The 17,590-nt window shown below is 52.3% G+C and overlaps 1 protein-coding gene across 4 annotated transcripts in view; it reads right to left on the bottom strand.

The window, feature by feature from the left end:
- Positions 1 to 5,707: 5,707 nt before the first annotated feature.
- The window catches only part of SLC44A2 (solute carrier family 44 member 2), a 42,537-nt gene continuing 30,654 nt past the window's right edge, over positions 5,708 to 17,590 (bottom strand). For 2 of the 4 annotated variants that reach the window (XM_063800549.1, XM_009434690.5), the window contains exons 11-23: positions 15,371 to 15,502; positions 15,185 to 15,284; positions 15,003 to 15,095; positions 14,743 to 14,827; positions 13,672 to 13,934; positions 13,501 to 13,595; positions 12,509 to 12,612; positions 12,327 to 12,400; positions 12,163 to 12,233; positions 11,941 to 12,029; positions 7,821 to 7,905; positions 7,247 to 7,371; positions 5,708 to 6,989 (exon numbers count right to left, since the gene is read on the bottom strand). In XM_063800549.1, coding sequence (XP_063656619.1) covers positions 7,250 to 7,371; positions 7,821 to 7,905; positions 11,941 to 12,029; positions 12,163 to 12,233; positions 12,327 to 12,400; positions 12,509 to 12,612; positions 13,501 to 13,595; positions 13,672 to 13,934; positions 14,743 to 14,827; positions 15,003 to 15,095; positions 15,185 to 15,284; positions 15,371 to 15,502 — 1,313 coding nt within the window. In that variant the 3' untranslated portion in view covers positions 5,708 to 6,989; positions 7,247 to 7,249. The remainder of the gene's footprint in view (positions 6,990 to 7,246; positions 7,372 to 7,820; positions 7,906 to 11,940; positions 12,030 to 12,162; positions 12,234 to 12,326; positions 12,401 to 12,508; positions 12,613 to 13,500; positions 13,596 to 13,671; positions 13,935 to 14,742; positions 14,828 to 15,002; positions 15,096 to 15,184; positions 15,285 to 15,370; positions 15,503 to 17,590) is intronic. The other 2 variants (XM_001165972.8, XM_001165935.7) reach the window with 1 other exon arrangement.

The following is a 17,590-nucleotide window of genomic DNA, read 5'->3' as shown; positions in this document are numbered from 1 at the left end:
GCTAACAGCGCTGCCAAGTGGCAGAACGAGGATGGTTACTAGTTTTCTGACTCCCAACTCCAGAGAGCCTAAGGTTACTTAAAACGCTTTTGAAGATCTCATTCTGCTAAGGCGTTTCTTGCCCCAGGGACCCCAAACACAGTAAAGGGCGGATAGGGTCATGATGACAAGCACAGTCTTTGGATCAAACCCAAACCTCCTAGGGTTTGATTTGGAGGACTGATTCGGAGTTAATTCAACATCAAGGGGTTGCTTCAGTACCTGGCATGGAGTTAAAGCTTCAAAAACAGTAATGGTTATGATTGTTACCTCTTGAACGGGTGCCCCATCCAACCAGAACTTCCTGAAAAATGTTGTCTTGGCCAGGCATGCTGGCTCATGCCTGTAATCCTACACTTTGGGAGGCTGAGGCAGGGGGATTGCTTGAGCCCAGGAGTTCAAGACCAGTCTGGGCAACATAGTGAGACCCCATCTCTATGTTTTTTATCTATCTATCTATTTATTTATTTTTGAGATGGAGTCTCATTCTGTAGTCCCAGCTAGGGTGCAGTGATAACAATCTCAGCTTACTGCAACCTCCACTTCCCGAGTTTAAGCAATTCTGCCTTAGCCTCCCAAGTCACTGGGATTGCAGGCGTACACCACCATGGTCAGCTAATTGTTGTATTTTTAGTAGAGACTGGGTTTTGCCATGTTGGCCAGGCTGGTCTCAAACTCCTGACCTCAAGTTATCCACCCACCTTGGCTTCCCAAAGTGCTGGGATTACAGGCATGAGCTACTGCACCCAGCCCCATCTCTACATTAAAAAAAAAAAAAAAAAGTTTTCAAGAGTAAAAACAAAAAGAAGGCTGGGGGCAGTGGCTCATACTTGTAATCCTAGCACATTGGGAGGCCGAGATTGGTGGATTACTTGAGGTCAGGAGTTCAAGACCACCCTGGCCAACATGGTGAAACTCTGTCTTTACTAAAAGTACAAAAAGTAGCTGGGCATGATGGCTGGCATCTGTAATTCCAGCTACTCGGGAGGCTGAGGCATGAGAATCGCTTGAACCTGGGAGGTGGAGGTTGCAGTGAGCTGAGATCAAGCCACTACACTCCAGCCTGGGTGACAGGGAGACTGTGTCTAAAAAAAAAAGAAAGGGCCAGGCGTGGTGGTTCACCGTCTAATCCTAGCACTTTGGGAGGCCGAGGCGGGCGGATCACTTGAGGTCAGGAGTTCGAGACCAGCCTGGCCAACATGGTGAAACCCCATCTCTACTTAAAATATAAAAAATTAGCTGGGCGTGGTGGTACGCACCTGTAATCCCAGCTACTCGGGAGGCTGAGGCAGGAGAATCGCTTGAACCCAGGAGGCGGAGGTTGCAGTGAGCTGAGATTGCACCATTGCACTCCAGACTGGGGGACAAGAGCAAGACTTCGTCTCAAAAAAAAAAAAAAAAAAAAAGGAAAAAGAAAAAAATTTTTTGAAGTAAAAAGTTTTCAGCCCAACTTTCCAATAAACCCCATCCATCAGGCTCCTAGTCCCTGGTCACCGTAAAGGATGGAAGACACAAGATGCCATCTGCCCTGTCTTGCTGAACTGCTACCCTGACCCGACCTCGCACCTCTGCCCTTATCCTTCCACCACTCAGTGGTCACAAACCCTGTATACAACACCATTCTCTCCTCCTTGCCTTAGTGACATCATCTGTCATCTGGCTATTCCTTCTCTCTTCCCTCCCTCCCACTCATTGGTTGAAGATTGAGGTCATCCCCCTCTTGTAATCTGTCAGTCTAGACAGGTCCTGTCACTCTCAGTGACTCTGCTGTCCTTACAGCCTCTCTATTCATTGTCTTCCTCATCTTGAAAGATTCCACCCACTCTCCCAATCACACCCAGTTAACTTCCCTCTTGAAAGCTTTTTGTCCTATGCCTGTTCCCTTCTCGCCCCCCCCCCAGGATGGACATGGGTGACCACTCTGGGATGGACACTGTGGGATGACCACAGTCGTTGGGGAACCATTCCTCTCCCTTGATCAAACTGTAGTCTAGATGGCAGGTCCCTGCTGCCTGACTCCCAAACTAGGCCCACACCTTGACTACAATGATTGACTTAATGATTTACAATGAGTAAATGATCATAATCAGGCTGGTCAGAGTCAGTGAGCTCCAGGCCTGAGACTTGGGAGCAAGAAAAGACTTTTCTGGCCCTCTAATCCCAACACTTTGGGAGGCCGAGGTGGGTGGATCAAGAGTTCAAGAGTTCAAGAGCAGCCTGGCCAAGATGGTGAAACTCCATCTCTACTAAAAATACAAAAATTAGCTGGGCATGGTGGCGGGCGCCTGTAATCCCAGCTACTCGGGAGGCTGAGGCAGAGAATTGCTTGAACCCAGGAAGCGGAGGTTGCAGTGAGCCAAGATCATGCCACTGCACTCCAGGCTGGGCGACAGAGCGAGACTCCGTCTCAAAAAAAGAGAAGACTTCTCATCTTAAAGCCAGGAAAATGTAGCTGCGTGCGGTGGCTCATGCCTGTAATCCCAGCACGTTGGGAGGCCAAGGCAGGCGGATCACGAGGTCAGGAGATCGAGACCATCCTGGCTAACATGGTAAAACCCTGTCTCTACGAAAAATACAAAAGAATTAGCCGGGGGTGGTGGCGGACAGCTGTAGTCCCAGCTACTCAGGAGCTGAGGCAGGAGAATGGCGTGAACCTGGGAGGCGGAGCTTGCAGTGAGCCTAGATCGTGCCACTGCACTCCAGCCTGAGTGACAGAGCAAGACTCCATCTCAAAAAAAAAAAAAGGCCAGGAAAATGTATGATGTGTGTATTACTAGGTTTCTCCCGAGAAAGCTAATAGGAGGTAGGTAGATGAGAGGGGATTTAGTAGAATAATTGGCTCATGTGATCATGGAGGCTGAGATGTCCTACCACATGCATTGACTGCAGACCCTGAAAAGCCAGCAGCTCCAGTAGCTGAAGACCCTGCAAAGCCAGTAGCGAGGCTCAGTCTGAATCCTAAAGCTTCAGAGCCAGGGACACCAATGGTGTAATTCCCAGTCCAAGGCCGAAGGCCTGAGAACCAGGGATCACTGGTATAAGTCTTGGAGTGTCAAGACAGGAGGAGGAGAGTGTCCCAGTTCTGAGGAGGAAAATGCTTTCTCTCCTTTTTCTGTTCTGTCGGAGCCCCAGCAAGTTGGATGGCGCTCACCCAGAAGTAATGCTTTATCAGACGTGTTGCTCTGTCGCTCAGGCTGGAGCACAGCAGTGTGATCTCAGCTCACTGCACCCTCCACCCCCTGAGCTAAAGTGACCTTCTCACTTCATCCTGCTGAGTAGCTGGGACAACATGTGCATGACCACCACACCCTGCTAATTTTCATAGTTTTTGTTGAGACAAGCTTTCCACATGTTGCCCAGGCTGGTCTCGAATTCAAGCTCAAGCGATCTGCCCACCTCGGCCTCCCAAAGTGCTGATTGCAGGCGTGAGCCACGGAGCCCAGCCACTGTTTTTTTTCTTTGTCTTATTTTTACCACATCACAGCTCAAATCTGAGTATTTTCTAATCCAGCCAAGTTCACACCTAAAATTAACTATCACAGCACAGTGTGGTTGGAGGCAGGGAATATACCCAGATAAAGGAACTTGGCAGAGAGTGAAGCCAACTCAGAAGAAAGTGGAGCCAAAGCATGAAGCCAGAAAACACTATGGTGGTTCCTCAAAAAATTAAACGTAAACCAGGCACAGTGGTGAGTGCCTGTCATCCCAGCTACTTGGGAGGCTGAGGCGGGATGATCCCTTCAGTCCAGGAGCTCAAGGCCAGCCCAGGTAACATAGTGAGACCCAGTGGCTTAATAAATAAGAAAGAGATGGAGATGGCAAATTTTATGCTATATGTATCGTACCACAAATCTTTTTCTTTCTTTCTTTCTTTTTTTCTGAGACAGAGTTTTGCTCTGTTGCCCAGGCTGGAGTGCAATGGTGTCATCTTAGTTCACCACAACCTCTGCCTCCTGGGTTCAAGCGATTCTCCTGCCTCAGCCTCCCGAGTAGCTGGGATTACAGGCATGTGCCACCATGCCTGGCTATTTTTTGTATTTTTAGTAGCAGCAGGTTTTCACCATGTTGGCCAGGCTGGTCTCAAACTCCTGACCTCATGATTCGCCTGCCTCAGCCTCCCAAAGTGCTGGGATTACAGGCATGAACCACCGCACCCGGCCGCCAGGAGCTATTTTTTAGGTGGGCATGGTAACAGGAGCTGGGGCTGAATAAAATGCCAGATTCAAAGGATCCAGGGAAACAAAGGCATCGAGGAAGGGGTCAGTGCCAGCATAGGGTAGAACTTGAGGACTCTGGAGCCAAGACCTGGGTTCAAATGCCTTCTTGGAAACAAACAAACAAAAATGCTGGCCAGGCTTGGTGGCTCATGCCTGTAATCCCAGCACTTTGGGAGGCCGAGGCAGGTGGATCACATGAGGTCAGGAGTTTAAGACCAGGCTAGCCAACATGGTGAAACCCCGTCTCTACTAAAACTACAAAAATTAGCTGGATGTGGTGGTGCACGCCTGTAATCCCAGCTACTCGGGAGGCTGAGGCACGAGAATCACTTGAATCCGGGAGGTTTAGTGAGCTGAGACTGTGCCACTGCACTGTGGCACTATGCACTGTGGCCTGGGCCACAAAGGGAGACTCTGTCTCAAGAACAAACAAACAAACAAAAAACCCAGCATGGGCAATATGGTAAAAATCAATCTCTACAAAAAATACAAAAATTAGTCAGGTGTGGTGGTGTGTACCTGTAGTCCCAGCTACTCGGGAGGCTAAGATGGGAGGATCACCTGAGGCTGTGGTGAGCCATGATTGCACCACTGCACTTTAGCTTCAGCCACAGAGTGAGATCCTGTCTCAAAAAAAAAAAAAAAAGGCTGGGCCAGGTGGCTCACGCCTGTAATCCCAGCACTTTGGGAGGCCGAGGCCAGCGGATCACCTGAAGTGAGGAATTTGAGACCAGCCTGCCCAACATGGCGAAACCTGGTCTCTACCAAAAACACAAAAAATTAGCCAGGCGTGGTGGCAGGCACCTGTAATCCCAACTACTCGGGAGGCTGAGGCAGAAGAATCGCTGGAACCCGGGAGGCGGAGGTTGCAGTGAGCCGAGATCGCACCACTGCACTCCACCCTGGGTGACAGGGCGAGACTGTCTGAAAAAAAAAAAAAAAAAAAAAAAAAAAAAGTGGCTATTGAAGAAAAATTCCCTGAGAGGAGATGGAAAGAATTGAAATGTTGGGGCGGATTGCCTGGAGGTGACTGACACTGGCAGCTGGCACGAGGGGGCAGCAGCGAGCTTCCAGGCAGTGGGGCCCACCCCAAGGGCAGTCAGTCCCTTCGCAGATCCAAAGTAGCTGGGGAGCATAGTGACTGCAGGACCTCAGGTGCCTGGGCCCTGAGAGAGGGGAGGCCTGGGGGCGTGTGTCCAGGATGGGTGATGGCGGAGGCGGACAGGCTGCCTCTGCCTTCTGGAGTCCAGGGATTAGAGCCTAATCAGGGGAAATCTGAGCTGCCTGAAGGTTGGAATTCAGGCAGAGCCAGCAGCCAGTGGGTTTCCTGCCCCCTCCTCGTTCCCTTTGAGAGAATCACCCTAGTTCAGAGACTCCTAGGGCCTTGGAAGCTGGGGTTCCCCCTACCAGCCGCCACTGGCTCACTGCCCCCCACAAACACACCAGGCCTGGACCTGTACAATAGGCACTTTATTAGTGGTTGGAATGCAGTTACACGCAGGGGTGTGCAGACGCAATGGGGGCAGGGCTGGTGCAGGCACAGGAAACGGGAGACCCCCCCCCTCTTTCCCCTGGGGCCAGGGGTTCTCCCTCTCCAGGATCCTGGGACAGTGCTGATGAGCAGAGACATGAAGTCTGAGGGGGACTTGGAATATGGCAAAGGGGCAACTGGGAAGCCAGTTCCCCTGAGTTTGACAAGTTTGGCAAAAGGATCAAGTGAGGTGTGTGGGCAGAGGGGCCCGGTTTGCCCAGGGCATCTGCCCTCCACCTCTCCCCCTGCAATCATCCCTTGGGTGGGTTTAGTTTCTTTCCTCTCTTACAAAGAGAGCTGTGTCAATAACTGGCAGAGGAAGTCGGGAAATTCAGCCTAACTCCCTCCAGCCCAGCAGGTTTCCATTAAACAGCTATTAGCCATCTCCTCTCCAGCCCGCTCTCCACTGCCAACCCCCGCAAAACTCTCCCTCCCTTTCCCTCCTTCCCAGCCAGGAGACACCCTTACCTGGGCACACACACTCCCACCCCAGTCACTCCCAGCTAGGAGGGAGCAAAAGGAAGGCACTCCTTGGCGGCCCCATCTCAGCTGTTGAGACAGACGGAAAGAAAGCTAATAGACCCTTTAATGCATGTCCAGGTTAAAAAATAATAATAATAAAGAAATGCTTCCGGTGGCCCTTGAGCCAACTGTTCAGGTGTGGAGAAGGGGTTCAGTCCTGGCCGGAGCAGGCAGGAATAAACGTGGGTGTTCACTGTGGCCAGCAGCTCCCTCAGACACAAACACCGTCCTTCCTGTGGTCTGGCCCGTTGTCGTGTAAGCGGGGGACAGGAAGCATGAGGGAGCTTGCGGAGGTCGGGCCACGTGCCATCCCAGACATCAAGAGGCCCCAATGGGTTTTTACTTGTTTCTCGCAGTCTGGAGGGGCAGCCATGAAAACTCCAAGCGCCCCTTGGCATAAGAAGGAGATGCCCCAGACTCTCCACGTCCAGAAACTGGTGGGATCTGGCTCATGGGGAGGGGCAAAGCGGCAGTGATAGGACTTCGGGTGAGCCCAAGGGTCTGGGGGAACAGACCCAGCTACTGAGCACCCTGCGGCATGAGACTCCTTGAGAGGTGGGGAGCGCGGGGCCTTCAGGACTCCGCTGCCTTCTTGTTGGTCTTGTTCAAGAGTTTCTTGAGGGTGGAAGACATGAAGTAAGGCCTCTCGGCCGAGCCGTCATTCCTCTCCAGGTCCTCCACTGTGGAGAGAGGTCCCAGAGCAGGAGGCATGAGGGGAGCCCACGGGCAGGGGCCTCAAGGACAGGGTAGGTGGATGAGGGTCACAGAGAAGCCTCAGAGGGTTAGAAAGCAGACACACTGGGACCAGAGAGGGGCAGACTGTAGTGGGCTCCGAGGGACACACAGGATCCCCACACTCGCAGGCCAGGAACCCCCCCGCTTCATGCACCCCCAGTCTACATGGAGGAAACCTGGCCCCCACGCCAGCCTCCCTCACTCTCTACTCCTCGGCTTCTGCCCGCTTCCCCTCCTCCGCACTCCCCTTCAACAGGATGTCTCTCAGCTCGGGCGACATGAAGTAGGGTCGCTCCTGAGAGCCGTCATTCCTTTCCAGGTCCTCACCTGGGCTCCCCCCGGGAACCGGCAGGGGGAAAATGGGGTGGTCGGGAAGGGAGGGAAAGAGGGAGGCAGGGAAGAACAGGGAAGCCAGCAGGCGTGGAGGAGAGGAAGAGAGAAGAAAAAAACAAACAAACAAAAAAAACAGATGGAGAGACCAGAGTTAGTGGCAGCCACAGATCCCCTCCCCCCAGTCAAAGCCAGAAACTGCGAAGCGCGGGCGGGCTCCAGAGCAGCGTCCAGGCTGCAGCCTGGGCCAGTGGACAGGAGGTCGGAGTTGCTTCTAAGCGCAAAAGGAAACCAGGAAGACAGGCTGGGGACCCAGGACGAGGGACAGCCAAGCCCTGGGGAAGCTGGGGGCAGGCGAGCGTGTTGCCCCGTTGGAGGGTGATGTGATGCCCAGTGGAAAGAAGGGATTCGGGGCCCAGCAAGGTTTGGGGTGAGGGGTCACTCACAGAAGCAGAGGAACAGCGTGTCCACACACATGCCATAGACGCTGAAGAAACCGTGTGCAATCAAGTAGGAGCCAACGATCACCGTCTGGGCAAGGAGAAACGAGCTGTCCCTGCTCCGCGTCCTTCCCAGAGCAGCCCCCACCCCCTGAGTCCACCCTACGCTGGGACCACATCCTTCCCCTGCTGAGAAACCCTCTCTGGATTAGTGACATCCCAACCCCTCACCCCCGCTGGCAGGGCCCCACCATCCACACAAAGTCCTCTTTCTCTCTCTCCGTCTTTTTTTTTTTTTTGAGACGGAATCTCACTCTGTTGCCCAGACTGGAGTGCCATGGTACGATCTGGGCTCACTACAACCTCTGCCTCCCAGGTTCAAGCAATTCTGCCTCAGCCTCCGGAGGAGCTGGGACTACAGGCACGTGCCACCACGCCTGGCTCATTTTTGTATTTTTAGTAGAGACGGGGTTTCACCATGTTGGCCAGGCTGGTCTCAAACGCCTGACTTCAGGTGATCCACCTGCCTCGCAGCCTCCCAAAGTGCTGGGATTACAGGCGTGAGTCACCGCACACTCGGCTTTTTTTTTTTTTTTTGAGACAGGGTCTCACGGTCTCACTCTGCAGCCCAGGCTGGATTGTAGTGGTGCAATCTCAGCTCACTGCAACCTCTGCCTCCTGGGCTCAAGTGATCCTCCCGCCTCAGCCTCCGGAGTAGTTGGGATTACAGATGTGCACCACTCTGCCCGGCTAACCTTTGTATTTTTTGTAGAGATGGGTTTTTGCCACGTTACCCATTACCCATCCTGGGCTTAAGAGATTCGCCCACCTTGGCCTCCCCAAGTGCTGGGACTACAGGTATGAGCCACTGCATCCAGCCTCACCCTTGCTTTCTTTAACCCCTGGGCCTCTGCATGTGCTATTGTCCTGACTTAAATCTAATTTATGCCCCATCGACCTTCTGCTTTCAGCTCAAAGAGCAAGTCCTCAAGTCCCACCTCCTCCAGGAAACCACCTATGACACCTAGAGTGGGCGTTTTTTTTTTTTGAGACAGGGTCTCACTGTGTTGCTCAGGCTAGAGTGCAGTGGCCCCATCTCAGCTCACTGCAGCCTTGACCTCCCAGGCTCAAGTGATCCTTCCACCTCAGGCTTACAAGGAGCTGGGACTACAGGCATGTGCCAGCATACCCAGCTAATTTTTGTATTTTTTTGTGGAGATGGGGTTTTGCCATGTTGCCCAGGCTGTTTTCAAACTCTTGAGCTCAAGCGATCTGCCTGCCTCGGCCTCCCAAAGTGCTGGGATTATACATCTGCGCCCCTGCGTCTGGCTGAGAGCCTTTTTTTTTTTCCCCTCCTGAGACGGAATCTTGCTCTGTCACCCAGGCTGGAGTGCAGTGGTGGGATCTTGGCTCAGTGCAACCTCCACTTCCCGGGTTCAAGTGATTCTCTTACCTCAGCCTCCTGAGTAGCTGGGACTACAGGTGCGTACCAGCACACCTGACTAATTTTTTTGTATTTTTAGTAGAGATGGGGTTTCACCATGTTAGCCAGGATGGTCTCAATCTCCTGACGTTCATGATCCGCCTGCCTTGGCTTCCCAAAGTGCTGGGATTACAGGTGTGGGCCACCATGCCCGGCCTCTAGAGCCTATTTTATGTCCTCCTAGCACTGGGCACCCCTCCTGAGCTCTTGGTGCAGCTGCAATTGTATGCATGTTTAGGGCTTTCAGGTTTAATGCTCACATCCTCACTAGACCCAGTCCCATTTACTGCTACATCCCTAGCAAACTGGAGACTCACACGGCCTTGGTAGCTGCTAGATAAACATTTGTTGACTGAAGTCAGTGGACCTGGCTGGGCGTGGTGGCTCATGCCTGTAGTCCTTGCACTTTGGCAGGCTGAGGCAGGAGGATCCCTTGAGTCCAGAGTTCAAGACCAGCCTCAGCAATATAGGGAGACACTGCCTCTATTATTATTGTTATTATAGTAGAGCCTGAGCCACCACACCTGGCCTATCTCTATTATATTAAATTAAAAATTTAAAACAATGAAATGGCCAGGCACAGGGGGTCATGCCTTTATTGGCAGCACTTTGGAAGGCCGAGGTGGGTGGATCACCTGAGGTCAGGAGTTCGAGACCAGCCTGACCAACAGGGTGAAACCCCGTCTCTACTAAATATACAAAAATTAGCGGGGCACAGTGGCATGTGCCTGTAATCCCAGCTAGTCAGGGAGCTGAGGCAGGAGAATCGCTTGAACCCGGGAGGTGGAGGTTGTGGTGAGCAGAGATCACTCCATCGCACTCCAGCGTGGGCGACAGAGCAAGGCTCTATCGCAAAAAAAAAAAAAAAAAAAAAAAAAGTCAATGGACCTTAGAGGATTAAATAATTTGCCCAAGATTACTCTTACTCATCTTAGAACTACTAAATAGAGGAACTAAGATAAGAAACTAGGTCAATGGGCTTCAAGACCTACACTGAGATACAATACTGCCCTTGCAATGAAGGCTCAATCCCTCCACAGCCTTGTTAACCTCCTTGGCCGTATCTCCACTTTTTTTTTTTGAGAGAGAGTCTCACTCTGTCATCCAGGCTGGAGTGCAGTGGCGCGATCTCGGCTCACTGCAACCTCTGCCTCCCAGGTTCAAGCAGTTCTCCTGCCTCAGCCTCCCGAGTAGCTGGGATTACAGGTGCCCGCAACCACGCCCGGCTAATTTTTGTATTTTTTTTGTAGAGACTGGGTTTTGCCATGCTGGCAAGGCTAGTCTCAAACTCCTGACCTCAGGTGATCCACCTGCCTCAGCCTCCCAAAGTGCTGGGATTACAGGTGTGAGCCACGGTGCCTGGCCCTTATCTCCACTTCTTTACTCCTTCCACGTCAGCCCCACTGCTTCCTGGCACACTCCCACCTCAGGGCCACTGTACTGTTCCCTCTGCCTGGATATCGCCTGCAGCTTCAGATCTCAGATCCAACATCACCTGCATGGCACCACCTGGACCCCCCACACCTGCCCAGCCCCCACCACAGTTTCAAACAGTTCCCTGTGCTATACAGACATACTAGTGACATGTCCCAGTTTGCAATCATACATTCACCAATATCATTATGGAGGAATATCTGTTTACCCCCAAACTCTAAGGCCTTTAGAGGGAAGCCCTCCACCTCGATGCCTGATACACAGTAGGTGCTTGATAATGTTTGTGGTCTGAGGTCGGGCGTGGTGGGTCACACCTGCAATCCCAGTACTCTGCGAGCCCGAGGCAGGTGGATCACTTGAGGTCAGGAGTTTGAGACCAGCCCAGCCAACACGGTGAAACCCCATCTCTATTAAATATACAAAAATTAGCCAGGTGTGGTGGTTCACGCCTGTAATCCCAGCACTGTGGGAAGCTGAGGCGGATGGATCACCTGAGGTCGGGAGTTCGAGATCAGCCTGACCAACATGGAGAAACCCCGTCTCTACTAAAAATGTAAAATTAGCCACACGTGGTGGCTCGTGCCTGTAATCTCAGCTACTTGGGAGGCTGAGGCAGGAGAATTACTTAAACCTGGGAGGCGGAGGTTGCAGTGAGCTGAGATCACCCTATTGCACTCCAGCCTGGGCAACAAGAGTGAAACTCCATCTCAAAAAAAAAAAAAAAAGTTAGCCAGGTGTGGTGGCAGGTGCCTGTAATCCCAGCTACTCAGGAGGCTGAGGCACAAGAATCGCTTGAACTAGAGAGGTGAAGGTTTCAGTAAGACAAGATCATTTCACTGCACTCCAACCTGGGCAACAGAGTGAGTCTGTCTCAAAAAAAAATTAAATTAAAATTAAAAAATAAATATACAAAAATTAGCCAGGTGTGGGGGCAGGCACCTGTAATCCCAACTACTCGGGAGGCAAAAGCTCAAGAATTCGCTTGAACCCGGAAGGCAGAGGTTGCAGTGAGTCAAGATTGCACCACTGCACTCCAGTCAGGGCGACAGGGCAAGACTCTGATTCAAAAACAAACAAAAAGTTTGTGGTCTGAATAAAAATCAATTCCCCACCTCTGACCTCTACCCACATTTATCTAGTCAAAGAAGACCAAGCAAATCCCAACACCTCTTTCTTCCCAAACCCCCATCTCTCCCCAGAGGTCCATACCAGTATAGGAACCCAGTAATAATTGAGGGGTGGTGCTGTATCCTGCACGATCCTGATACGGTGGGTGAAGAAGAAGAAAGCCAGGATCCCTGGAGAAGGAGAAGAAAGCAAGATGGCGAAGGGTTCTGGATATAGGAAACAGCCTCCTAAGAAGATGACACTCATCACAGAAGACAGAAATCAGGCTCCCACACCCTGAGAGGCTAGGTGGGCGGCACTCACCCACACTACCAACGATCAGAAGTTTGCCCAACAGGAAGAGGAAGTCAGTAACTTTATCCAGGACAGCCACTCTGCAGGGGACAGTGAGGGGCAGGTGTGAATGCTGGCTTCAGGGACTAGGGGAAGAGGTGGGTGGCAGGAGGAAGATGATAATGATTCCTGACCTGATGATGTTTCTCATGAGCAGGAAGAAGGCATTCCTGGCCGAGGTGCAGAAATTGGTGCCGTAGATGGCAATCTGGAGGAGAGTGGGAGGGAGAGATCAGACCCACTGGGTGGGCATGGGGGGTGGTCCTCTCACCCAGCAGGAGCTGGCGGGTTGGTTGGGGGTCCCAGGCCCACTCACCATGATGTAGGCATTCCTATTGAGGAATTTGATGAACTTCTCCAGGCACCAGAAGCAGCATTTGAGACAGGTCATGAGGCACTTGGCAAACTTGTTCTCTGCAGCTGGAAGAGAAGGGAAGGGATGTGGAAGTGAGGGGACACCAGCTTGACTTGGAAGGGATCCCCTCTTCCCTATCACACACACTTGCCAATGTCCAGGTCTCCTGAGTCCATGCTGTCAAAGAGACAGGGACTTAAGCCCAGGAGTTTGAGGCTGCAGTGAGCTATGATGGTGCCACTGCACTCCAGCCTGGGTGACAGAGTGAGAGATCCTGTCTCTAAAACAAAGTACCATCAATCCCAGCCCCACAGCCCTTCCTCTAAGAAAAATAAACCAGTTTTTTTTTTCTTTTTTTGAAATGGAGTCTCGCTCTGTTGCCCAGGCTGGAGTGCAGTCGCTCGGTCTCGGCCCACTGAAACCTCAACCTCCGGAGTTCAAGTGATTCTCCTGTCTCAGCCTCCCGTGTAGCTAGGACTGCAGACGCACACACCACCATGCCTGGCTAATTTTTGTATTTGTAGTAGAGATGGCGTTTCACCATGTTGGCCAGGCTGGTCTCCTGACCTCAGGTGATCCGCTCGCCTCAGCCTCCCAAAGTGCTGGGATTACAGGCGTGAGTCACGGCGCCCGGCTAATAAACCAGTTTTATTCCTGCTCTCTTCAGCGCAAATATATACCACTCCAATTCACTCTGGTAATAACCAATGGTGGGCCAGGCCTCTTGGGCCTGTCCCCTCAACAGCAAGAATTCCACCCAGTAGGTTCTCTGGTTTGCTCCTCCATCGCAGGACTCAATCACGCCAACTCCTGAACTCCACCCCGTCATAGACAGAAACCCATCACTGCTCTATTATCTTGGCCCCGCCCACCTCCAAGCAAGACCCAATCCTGGTTCGCTATTCAGCCTCGCCCCCCAACAAGAGCTAATGCGAACCGTGGGTGGGACGTACCTTTCAGCCGCTGATCCAGGTACTCGAGTATCACACGGATGATCTGCACAATGGCCAGGATGAGCGCGCCAAAGGCCAGGGAGCCTGTGTGGTACCTGCGGGCCGAGGGAGTGGTCGGTGGCTGGGCCAGGCCTCGTCCTCCACCCCATCCTGCCTGCAACGCCAGCCCACCTGAGCGCCCGGCCAAAGGCAGAGAAGAGCGGGAAGGCCGGCAGGTCGTCCGGCTTGCGCAGGGCCCAGTAGTAGGAGGCAAAGGCCCCGGCCAGCGTGACCTGGCCCAGCGCCAGCACGAAGTTGGCCAACCAGAAGAACATGAAGGCATTGAAGATCTGCAGGCCCAGCAGGGCCCGGTGGTAGCCCGACTCACCACCGTAGAAGGCGAACTGGCAACGGGCATTGGGGCATTGGCGGGACTCATTGGAGGAGGGGAAGGTCTGTGGGAGAGAAGGGAGAACCGAGTCCAAAAAGAGGCACCAGGGGTTCACAGTGGGCTCTGAGCATCAGGTGTGGGGCCAGGAAAACCATGAGGTAGGACAGGAGACATAGGGATTGAAGTTAAGGGAAGGAATTAAGAGTTCAGAATACGGCTTGTGCAAAGGAAGGCATTCTAGAAACAAGACGTGGCCATCGCTGGGGTCAAGAAGAGGGCATGGAGACAGGAAATGAAATGGGGAAAAATGGGCCGGGCGAGGTGGCTCACACCTGTAATCCCAGCACTTTGGGAGGCAGAGGCAGGTGGATCACGAGGTCAGGAGATCGAGACCATCCTGGCCAACATGGTGAAACCCTGTCTTTACTAAAAATACAAAAATTAGCCTGGTGTGCTGGTGTGTGCCTATAATCCCAGCTACTCGGGAGGCTGAGGCAGGAGAATCGCTTGAACCAGGGAGTTGGAAGTTGCAGTGAGCTGAGATCATGCCACTGCACTCCAGCCTGGTGACAGAGCAAGACTCTGTCTTATTAAAAAAAAAAAAAAAAAAAAAAGGAAGTAGGGAAAAATGGGTGATTTAGCACCCAGGGTGAAGGCCTGGTCAAGTTGAAGAGAGGAAGCCAGCTTGCCCTGGGAAGTTGTTCGATCCAGTTAGAGAGTCTCTTCCCCACTGTGCGTGCTCCCCCACACCCAGCACAGGACATGCAACAGGGGCCAATTGTTTGCTGAACCTCCAAGTGGACATGAGAGGTTTCAAATCATCTGGGGCCTGCTGGGGCAATACCTGCCCTCCCCACCCCGGGGACGCCCACCTCTGGGTTGCAGGTTTTCGCAGTAAATGGGCAGGGGCTGTCATCAAAGATCTTATAGACCGCTTCGTTGGAAGTGGACAGGAAGCTGGAGGTTCGTTAAGGAAGCAGAGGTCTAGGACTGAGGACCCCAGGGACTTTTGTGGGAAAGAATCCATTCTCCCACCAGTTTCCAGCCCTATCCCTAAGCTGCAGGTCACTTCTAGGCAAAGTTGGTCTTTAGCCATCCCTGGGGTCAGAGATCAGTGTCTGGGGGCAGATACACAGCAGTGCTGGCCCAGTAGGCGATGCAGAGGCACAGCAAGAAGAAGGTGACCAGTGGGTAGAGCAAGGAGCACATGACGTATCCCACAGCCCTAGGGAAGAGCAGAGACACAGGCGTCAGGGCAAAAGACACAACTCTAGGGACAGCTCCATCCTGGCCCCTGGCGCCCTGGCCCCCCACCTGCTGGCTTCTTTGATGAGTGCAATCGCGATGAGAATTCTCTTCCGGAGAAAGATGAGCAGCAAGATGATAATGACTTCAAGGATACTCAGAATGATCACTGCAAAGGGCAAAGGCTGAGCCGGCTGGGCTCCCCACTCCCTCCAAGGCCTCATGTGGGGGCAGGAATGGGAGACTGTGACTCACTAAAGGCCAACCAGGTCTGCCGTAAGTGCAGGTACACCCGGAAATCCGTCTGAAAGCCGAGGTCCACCAAAGAGACATCAGAGCCGGCCTCACCACGCAGTCGGGAGTACTCCATGTAGCAGTGAAATATTCCTGCATGGGGGAACCACAAGCTCAGTCCAGCAGTGCCTCCTGCAACTTTGCAAAGCAGCTACAACTGCCCCCATTTCACAGAAGCAAACATCGAGGCTTCTACCTCAGGGACTTTACACTTGCAGTTCCCACCGCCCGGTGCATTCTCTCCCCATGGCTGGATCCCACACATCCTTAGGTCTCTGCTCAAGTGTGACCTTCAGAAGAGAACTTCCAGAACCCTTTCCCCCTACTTGGAATCATAATCATATGCTGCCATGGTCTAAGTTCTCTCTCTTTTTTTTTAGAGACGGAGTTTCACTCTTGTTGCCCAGGCTGGAGTTCAATGGCACAATCTCGGCTCACCGCAACCTCCACCTCACGGGTTCAAGCGATTCTCCTGCCTCAGCTTCCCGAGCAGCTGGGATTACAGGCATGCGCCACCATGCCCGGCTAATTTTGTATTTTTAATAGAGATGGGGTTGGCCGGGCGCGGTGGCTCACGCCTGTAATCCCAGCACTTTGGGAGGCCAAGATGAGTGGATCACGAGGTCAGGAGTTCGAGACCAGCCTGACTAACATGGTGAAACCCCGTCTCTACTAAAAATACAAAAAAAAAAAAAAAAAAAAAAAAAAATTAGCCGGCGTGGTGGTGGGCGCCAGTAATCTCAGCTACTCAGGAGACTGAGGTAGGAGAATTGCTTGAACCCGGGAGGCGGAGGTTGCAGTGAGCTGAGATCGCACCACTGCACTCCAGCCTGGGCGACAGTGCGAGACTCTGTCTCAAAAAAAAAAAAAAAAAAATAGAGATGGGGTTTCTACATGTTGGTCAGGCTGGTCTCGAACTCCCAACCTCAGGTGATCTGCCCGCCTCTGTCTCCCAAATTGCTGGGATTACAGGCGTGCGCCACCGCACCCAGCTAGAAACCACTATTAATATGAATATTTTACTATGAGTGTCCTCAAATTGGATTGCCAAGCATTTTTCTTCCAGGAAAGTTCAAGGAATAATCAAAATATGGGCCAGGCACAGTGGCTTGCGCCTGTAATCCCAACACTTAGGGAGGCCAAGGCGGGAGGACTGCTCAAGCTCAGGAGTTCAAGACTAGCCTGGGCCACATAGGGAGAGCCTGTCTCTACAAAAATATTAAAAATTTAGCCAGGCATGATGGTGCTTGCCTGTGGTTTCAGCTACTTGGGAGGCCAAGACGGGAGGATCACTTGAGCCCAGGAGGTCAAGGCTGCAGTGAGCTGTGATTGTGCCACTGAACTCCAGCCTGGGTGACAGAGTGAGACTCTGTCTCAAAAGACAAATCAAGGCTGGGCGCGGTGGCTCATGTCTGTAATCCCAGCACTTTGGGAGGTCGAGGCAGGCAGATCACGAGGAAGTCGAGACCAGCCTGGCCAACATGGTAAAACCCCATCTCTACTAAAAATACAAAAAAAATTAGCCGGGCATGGTGGTGTGCGCCTGTAATCCCAGATACTCAGGAGGCTGAGGTAGGAAAATTGCTTGAACCCAGGAGGCAGAGGTTGCAGTGAGCCGAGACTGCACCACTGCACTCCAGCCTGGGCGACAAAGCAAGACTCCATCTCAACAACAACAACAAAACAACAACTCAAAAACAACAAAAATCCAAAATATGAAGCACTGTTTTGTTGAGCACGATATTGTGCCTCTGGATTCCACAGGCCTGAACTAAACAGGCCCCTACCCATATTTTATCTGCTCATTACCTCCTTGTCATTTAGTTTGCCAACTAGAAATATGAATTACCCTCATTTTATAGAGAAATAAATTGAAGCAGTCCGGGCGCGGTGGCTCTTGCCTGTAATCCTAGCACTTTGGGAGGCTGAAGCGGGCAGATCTCCTGAGGTCAGGAGGTCGAGACCAGCCTGACGAACGTGGAGAAACCCCGTCTCTACTAAAAATACGGAATCAGCTGGGCATGGAGGTGCATGCCTGTAATCCCAGCTACTTGGGAGGCTGAGGCAGGAGAATAGCTTGGACCCAGGAGGCGGAAGTTGCAGTGAGCCAAGATCGCGCCATGGCACTCCAGCCTGGGTGACAAGAACAGAACTCCGTCTCAAAAAAAAAAAGAAAGAAAT

The sequence above is a fragment of the Pan troglodytes genome, chromosome 20, assembly GCF_028858775.2.
Source record: "Pan troglodytes isolate AG18354 chromosome 20, NHGRI_mPanTro3-v2.0_pri, whole genome shotgun sequence".
Classification (NCBI taxonomy): Eukaryota; Metazoa; Chordata; class Mammalia; order Primates; family Hominidae; genus Pan; species Pan troglodytes.
This window is presented reverse-complemented; position numbering and strand designations above follow the sequence as displayed.